The sequence below is a fragment of the Anneissia japonica genome, unplaced genomic scaffold, assembly GCF_011630105.1.
Source record: "Anneissia japonica isolate Jap-2015-1 unplaced genomic scaffold, ASM1163010v1 scaffold287867_len1003013_cov215, whole genome shotgun sequence".
Lineage (NCBI taxonomy): Eukaryota > Metazoa > Echinodermata > Crinoidea > Comatulida > Comatulidae > Anneissia > Anneissia japonica.
The window spans coordinates 490,626-499,112 of NW_022684320.1; the positions used below are offsets into that span (position 1 = coordinate 490,626).

An 8,487-nucleotide genomic window follows, 5' to 3' on the forward strand; every position below is an offset into this window, starting at 1 on the left:
TAGTAGTCGGAGTTGCTGTTTGTTGTAGTATATTGAGTACAATGATGAGTAGTTCTATATTATTTCCCAGAGAGGATGTTTTGTTTTTAGAGGATGTGGCGCTACACGTATGGGATTATCAGTTGTCAAGAAATTCACAACTAGACTTTCCGTCAATAGATAGGAGAGTATTAAAGTGAATCGAGGGTGTTTAGTTATGACTCCGACCAAATTTACAGTTAAATCAGATAGGCTAATATAAAATACTTACATATGCGTTTTCAAAAGCTCCTTTTGTGTAAGTTCCTCCGCCAACATAAGTTATATTTGGCAGTTCTTCAGTAAACAAAGAACATTTATGATGTTCTATGGTTGGAAAACTGATTTGATCCGTGACATTCAAAACACGAGTTCTAGATGCAAACGTAATAACAGCAACTCGGGTGGACCAGTAGGAAACAACAAAATCAGCGAGAACCTTTTTAACAAATTTTAATTCGTTAAAGAAGTTTGTTTTCCCAACACTTGCTGAACTGTCCACCAAAAATACCAATTCCAGTTGACTATTTTCAACATTTCGTAACCGATCGATTCTAGTCTTCAACATTGCTCCCAACATATCCACTTTTTTTGCGCCGGGTATATTTGCATAAGTTGTATTATACAGATCTCTGAGTAGTATCGTTGAAGTGATGTCCATGTTGAGTTGATCTTTTAAGTTTCCAACATTACTATTGTCATCGTACTCGGGATCAAAACTATATTGTGGCTCAATTGCTAGGCTGTTACGTCTCGATTGGTCATTTTGAGAGAGATGAGCCTGTCTCCCTGTGTTGTTTTCATCAGGCGGCACAGTTTGCAAACTTTTAAGTGGTCCTGCTTTCGTAGGTATCAGCACTAATGTAACGATACAACTGACGACAGAGAAAAATGGGCAACGAAACAAAAATTTCGAACACTGCAGCATTTTCGGACAAATCGTTATATCAATTAATGTTTGTAAAATAATTTTAAAACAGCTGTTTAAATCAACTTAGGTGGTGAAGTTGGCTGAATTCTAAAATTGCACGCTGTTGGTTCAGAAAATAAACAAGTTTGTTACGACCTTGCAATGTACGAGGGACGACACCATCCTTATACAGTCAGCCTAGATTCCAGCATAGAAGCCAAGTACTCCCGTAAAGGTGTATGCAATATTTGATTGAAGATGAAATGTCAAGTTATGGCTTTTTCTTACATTACGCTTTTTTAAAGTACGTTCCTTATCAGCATCATCTCATTAGATGAATTCTTCCTCATGCACCCGCTTGAAAAAAACCAACGAATCTGAACTGTTCGTCGAAGAGCATTTCATATAACTGTGCTTGCCTCTATTCGGTGCATTCTTAAGAATGAGAAATACTGTAGAAGCGATAAATACTGACACTTCCTCTCGGGAACTGACAATATTTTATGAGAAAATATTCCTCAGCAGATTTGTTGGAGTTACGAATATCACGATTTTTAGATAGCAGATTGCATTAGTCACGCGCCTAGAAGGACTACACATTGACAACGTAAAACAATACACATACCGCAAATCTGCACTACATAAATATATGAATGTATATGCAACTTCCGAAGACAGTGGTGTTGGTACAACGAGTTACGTACGGGCTGATTGTCTTCCGTATCTTCTCTACTTGCGTCCGGGGATATTATCAGTGACAAGCGACCAGGTTTAACGATCGGAACTTCGATCAAGTCACGTGATTAAGAATGATGATTGCCTTTCTCTGCAACAATTTAGGTAGATATGAGTAGTAGTACCCTGCTACGAATATCGATATATTTTAATAGGCCCTACATAAAGGTCCTAATAATTTTCAACCAATCAAATTAGATAAATAAGTCAACTTGTGCAATAAAGTTACTTGTGTTCTCAGTCTGCTAAGTATTTATCTTTTTATCTCATCGTTTTTTTTTCTATTGATTCACATATCTCAAGAACACCCGTGGACCTATGCTTTGTAGGCCTATATATACCTCATAGCAGGCGTTATATATAAAATATTATAAATATAAACAAACAGGTAAATGATAGAAACTGAGCTTAATATATGTGATTCGGCTGAAAGATTAAATGCGCATTTTAAACAAATAAGTCAGGCTACATAGGCCTATACTCATCAAATATTTATAAACAACTACAATACGAGTGTGCTTCGTCGATCGTATTTGTTTATTGTTTTGTTTGTTTTCTTATTTTTCTACTGCTTCTATTTTTCTATTGCATTAGTTAAGTTAGCTCAGTTTGAATGGGTTTGGTTCTATGTAAGCTTTACTCAGGGGGGATGTTTGGTAACGCATTACATGTATGTAACGCATTACATACTGAGGTCGCAAAGTATTTGTAGGGTGATAACGAATTGCGTTACAAGTAGGCGTATGTAGCGCATTACGTGCAATGATAAACCATTTGCAGTGTGAATGGACTGCGTTACAGATATGTGTAACGCATTACGTGAGGTGGTGGCAAAACATTTGCAGTGTCATAACTGAATGCGTTATAAATATGTAACGCATTAAGTGTGGTGGAAAAGCATTTGGTTTGTAACAAATTTCGTCGCATCGTTTATATATTGCTAATAAAACTATAAAGATTGTTAATAAAACTATAAAACATATCATTATCAATTGTAAGTTTATAAACTTTCTTTGGTATTAACACGCACAGTAAGAAAGAAATCAAGGTTTATGTTCGGTTGATCTAAAGCAAAACAATATCGAGGGCTTATTAAGCGTATGGCCTTTGTATCGTAAGCCATATTTTCGAAAATATAGCCTACCACCACTGCAAAACGTGTATTTATCACGCCCGATACGTTAGTGAGTCATCCTTTCTTAATGTTGAGTACTTTAGTTATCTCTTTGAATGACTTGGAAAGTGATAATGCAGAGGAGCTCCTTAGAATTGAAAGTTCGATGATTCATGTTTTTTAAATGTTTGTTGACTGATTGATGGATTGATTGATTGATTAATCAGTTCGTTGTATTGTTGGACTGACTTTGTAGATGACACTGCTGTAGCCAGTCATAGGTTACAAAATATAGGGTTACTAATCAACGATAAAATTTGACTCAAAAAACGCGGACAGCAAACTGGGACTGACCGTAGGCCTACTTCCGTCGCATTCCTGATGAGATGACGATTAAAGCAAACTAAATCGAAATGTCATCGAGACGAGTAGATTTTCATTCAATTCACCACCGAATTTGTTATCATAACTAATATTAGTTTACACGGTGGAGTACCTAAATGCTTCCCTAATCGTTTTCAGGTAACTTTACTAGAGTTCACTGTCCTGATGCTAAGGGCCATAGATGGCGCTATAAAGGATATCACACCAAAACGGTACTGTAAAATATATAAAAACATTTAATATAAAAATGAAAAACATCTTCTTAAAATATACTCGGCCTACAGTACAGTAGTAGTCCTCTATCAGGTATTATAGTCGGTATATTGTGATAATTAGGTAGATTTTCAACCTTACGAAAACGATAACAAATACGAATACGTCATTATCATTATCGTCATTCGTGGCTAAAATATTCTCAGCAATATGCTGTATGAGCTGCATATGATCCTTGACTCATGCAAAAGGCAGGAATTGCCGACGTTGTGAGAGATATGCTACCGTACTGCAGGGGAAGGGTTTGTCTAAAATTTGATGACGTAACCGTATTCGTTATCGTTTTCGTAAGCTTGCGAAAAAATCCCTATTTATGCCTTTGTTATCTAGGTTTAAGATTCAGTTAACTATGAACCTGTGGTTGGTGAGTCACAACTTACGAATTTTAAGTAAGAAGTTAAGAAACTTACATTAAATGTTTAAACAGATAAGTGATAGGGTTTTAGTGTCCAATTTAACTTAATTGAGGCATTAAAGTGATGAAGATACTGTCCAGAGAGAACATCATTCCTTTCCAGTGACCATCCATGTACACCAGCGTAGAGTAGAATTAAAGGTCTAAAATGAGTTTCTACATAACAACACCTTAATTTATCACCTGCGTAATTGCATTTATTCAATGTTTGTGATGGTCGGCATCGTAACCATTTAATGGGGACCTCTTCACTTTAAAGCGCTAATGAGAGTATTTCTACCACGATGAAGATTAAAGGTTGACATTTTTGTAGCCTACAAATAAACAATAGCACTTTCATGTGTGACTAGGAACCCTTAATAGCATTCTTTTCCCCATATTTCATAGAATGAAGATACTCTATCGGGGCCCTTTATGCAAAATAATCTCCGACTTTTCACCCACACTCATCATACACTACCCTTAATCATTTCTTGTGACGCCCCTGCTCAATTAAATATTTTTCGTGCAAAACCTTGTACAGCTGTACACGTTTTCTTTTTTAAAAGAACCAGTAAAATTTTGCCCAGGCTCATGGTTCTTATTTTTTCACAAATTCAGACTCAAAATGTTATTTTGTTCTTATTTTACAATTTTACTTACTGGTTCTTATAAAAAAAAAGGTGTACGGTATTCAAAGATAGAATGTTATTATTGTACATCAGTATATTATTATTACCGTGCTGGGTGCAATATCATATACAGTAGTCACACCTACTCCACAAAATGTGCCAAAGAATTTACTGTTTTATTTTAATTGGTTTTCTAATCTTATAAAAATAAAAACCTCATTTGATGTTTTACCGAAGCCTCAATTTGTTCCTATTTTGTTTTCTTAAAGAAATTTCAGCTTCATTGTTCTTTTAGATGTGTTATAAAAAAAAAGTGTATTATATTTAAGGCCTGTATTAGGATATTGATTTTTAGCAAGTAGGCCAGGCCTGCAATGTGGGGGCGACTCACATGCAATTGTTTTCCCTCGCAAAACTCTTTTCGGGAATGATCTTGAAATTTTTATTCAAGGGCATGATTTGATGAATTTTTGTGCCTCTATTTGTTAACCTTTAGTGCTACTTGACATTCATTCATTCATTCTATTTCAAAACTTCACAAACATAGCAAAGTGCATGAAATTGGTATGGGAACAAGAACGCAAAGTACAATAGTACGTATCAGATTTATGTGAGTTGGCTTGGCTCTTGCTGCAGCTTAAACATCTTAGCAAAGACTTAAACTTCCGGGCGTAATCCATGGAGGCCTATCTTCCAGGATGCATTGATGCCTCCACAACACAGAGGCAGAAACACACAACATTTCATTACTTATCGTAAGTCTAAGCCTTGCCTAAATGACAATATTAATATCAAGGTAGGTCTAGGGGATCTATATTGTTTACCGGTACCTGCAGAAAAAACCAGGGAGCCGTCAAAAACAACGTTTTATTCAGTCTAAATAAAAGTACTGTTGCACGCTAATTGCTTTAATTGTAGGCCTGCTTAGTGGGTTTTACAATGTACTCGAGTCTGCTAAAAAAAACGTCTGTACAAATAGTAGCAAAACTAAAAATAGCAAAACAATAGAGTAACCTCATCAAAATACTTAAATTTGGATAGAAAAACAAAAATCCCCAATCAACATCGAAGTAGAATAAAAGCTAAGTGCATGATATTATCGGTATGGAGATACACATCAATAAAAAGAGGCCAAAAGTAGGCCTAAATTGAAGCTTTGAATCTCAATCTCTTGATTCGCCACCAACAACCGTGCCGAGTCTTCATATCCCAACAAAAATTTGAAAGTACCGGTAACGAATGCGAATTTCGGAGATTGGACCGAGACGGGACACATAAAATGAATGGGCTCAAGTGCATTATGAAGAACCAGTATATCTTTCGAGACGAGTAGGGGGTTACCCCGGTGTACTGGTCCATCTCACAGCTCCTGCCCTCATCCCGATGATAAACCGTCGGCGTTGATGAGAATCTGAATTAGAATCCAGGTTATTTATTTTCATTAATCGCTTCCGTCAAATCGCCGTCGCGTCTCCGTCCGTCCGAGTGAATAAGACGCGCAGTGATGTCAGACTTATTTTTACATCTCCCTGGTCAGACTAGACAAGCATGGGGAAATGTAACTGGGTGGTTGTTCAACCTGGTACGGTGTTTCTAGATAAAAGCTTTGCCTGTCTCTTTAATTCTCAATTACTCATAGTATAAACCAAACGTCATAGCAACGGCGCATATCCCATTTCCATGGTAACAGGCCGAAGCAAATCTATCGTAGTTGTCATCCCATAAGCAGCGGCTCACTATTTCCAAACTCTGTCCTATATCAGGACTTAACAGAATATAAACAACCAATTTGTGTCGTTTGTAACCAAGAAGCTTCACCTTGTCTCGAATATATTCTGTCAAAGACGTAGTAATCACGGAAGCTGTCTGTGGGTCATACGTTTGGCCTTTTAGTTTCATCTCCAAAATTTGTTTTAATAATTCTTCCACTCTAGTAACGTTGAACTTCCTATCATCTGTTGGTGCCAACTGATAGGAGTTCTCTGTTGGATTTAGTAGCTGTTTGACATCAGCATTTAGTTTCCCTCTTGAGCGGAGTGAAAATCGTCTGGCATCTGAGCTCACTCCTCCCAACGAGTACCTACGTTGGGATATGTTTGGGATGCTTGATCCAGACCTAATGAGTGCTGGGAGATTTAAACTATTTCTTCTTGTTTTTAAATTCGCTTCCATTCCACAAAATGTTAGTGTTCACAGAAATAAAAATAAAAATCTATTAACTCTGTTTAATTCGATTAATCACAATTTTCTCGTAGGCGCGCCTACGTGCCGTCAGAATTCGTGATAAACAAAAAACGTACGTTTAGAAAAACAGGACAGTCAAATCTTGGGTTGAGTTAAGAGACGATACGTTCCACTATTAGTCCAACACTTTGACCAAAAGAATCAAAACTGTCCTTTACAAAAGCTGCCATAAATCCGTGCATTACTTATTGACATCGGCTTGATTTTATTTAACACTGCTTATTGTTTGTTCTTTTGATTGTCAATGCTTTGCCTTGTCCTTACTTCCCACAGTGGGGAGTAGAATAGCAGACATAAGTGTGAAGTTCAATCAAAACATGTATGTATTGTTCATGGTAAAAATGATTTAGGTATTGCCTGTAGCAATACCTAATGTTTGTGGACTTAACGGACTGTCCTTCAGGTTACCATGTGTTACCTAACAACGGCGCACATTCAGTAAGAATGGATCTCTCCAGAGTATCAATCAAATTTAACAACTGACCAATCAGAACATCGGTAAGCTTATGCGCTCGTTCCACAAACACACGTGTACGTGTACCAAACGCACGTGTTTACGTACGTTTACGCTTCTTGTGGAACCTCAGCCATAATAATTGAACGGGCGGGGCTGGGAAAGGAAATTTATATACTCTCCATTTATGTAATGTTTTATCAAGCAGACCTATGTTGTTTGCTAGGAGGGGTGTGGACACACCTGTGTTCTGGGCTGTGGGGTCTGGGGCTGTAATTGTGGGCCTAAATACTATGGCTAAAACATAAAACCAGATTTTCGGTGATTTTTCCTGGGGTTCAGGGGCCTATTTTTCCCGGCCCAAAAGCCCTTATATTAATCTGGCCAAGCCTGTGTTAGGTTCTGTTATTGTCACAGTGGCTTACAATTTAAGTCGAATACTTAAATTATTAGGTCTATAGCAGTTGGCCGTATTGATACAGAATGAGAGCATTTTCTACGATTGAGGCAATAAACAGTTAACGACTCAATGGCTATGGCTTTCAACAATCGAACTGGAACACTTGTAGATTTAAGAATAAATACCTTGAGATTGCACAAATCAGAAATTTAGTAGTTAATCCAGGTAAGTGTTCATAAAATAGACAAACTAGGCCCCCTTGATTTGTTAATCAGCCAAAAACATAAATCAAATTGATATCTTCAACATTTCGTGTGTTATTAAAGTGGCCTAATTTGGTAGATCTAAAAAAAAACATTCATATAGGCTTATTATTGAATATTCAGGAGGTAGTTTGATTGAATATTCAAGGCCGCTGGGAGCTTAAATGTTATTTGCAATTAAATTGTGAAATTTTTGTATAAACTGATAATGAAAATAACAAGTTAATCTAATTTGCTTGCTAAGTTAATTTGAATCTTTCTCTAACCACACTACCACATAAGCCACAATACACCATAGTTTTGTTTTTAACTCTCAATCTTCTCCATATATTTTAATTCGATGCTTTGTCTCCACTTTCTGGTAGGTCTGCCCACGTATGGTGTCTTCTCTGGTCTAATAAATCTCAAAAAGTGGTTTATAAATCTCTTTAAATACTTTAACTTGTATGTCAATTTACAGGGGTCGGTCAGCAAGCGTGTCTTATGATGTGAGGGTGCGTGCTGCTTTGGTCTACAGCTAATCATAAGGCTGTTTACTAAGCATGATGGATTCTGAACCAAACCGAATCTTGACGTCAATTTATGAGCGATACTTTGCAATTTGGAATAATGCATCGATTTCATGAAGGTGCTAGTGTCACTAGGTCTCTCTTAAGTGGGTGATGT

At 36.9% G+C, this 8,487-nt stretch overlaps 2 protein-coding genes across 4 annotated transcripts in view; both read right to left on the minus strand.

Moving 5' to 3' along the window:
• LOC117104420 (sushi, von Willebrand factor type A, EGF and pentraxin domain-containing protein 1-like) overlaps positions 1-2,238 on the minus strand; it is a 46,269-nt gene extending 44,031 nt beyond the window's left edge. For 2 of the 3 annotated variants that reach the window (XR_004444742.1, XM_033245272.1), the window contains exon 1: positions 251-2,237. Coding sequence is in view for 2 of the 3 variants with exons in the window: in XM_033245272.1 (XP_033101163.1) it covers positions 251-946 (696 nt within the window). In the remaining variant the exon portion in view is untranslated. Of the gene's footprint in view, positions 1-250 lie in introns of all 3 variants that reach the window. The other variant, XM_033245283.1, reaches the window with a different exon arrangement.
• Positions 2,239-6,089: 3,851 nt separating this feature from the next.
• Positions 6,090-6,632, minus strand: LOC117104736 (tctex1 domain-containing protein 2-like). Its single transcript, XM_033245605.1, has one exon. The coding sequence runs from the start codon at positions 6,630-6,632 to the stop codon at positions 6,090-6,092; it is 543 nt and encodes a 180-aa protein (XP_033101496.1).
• Positions 6,633-8,487: the final 1,855 nt, after the last annotated feature.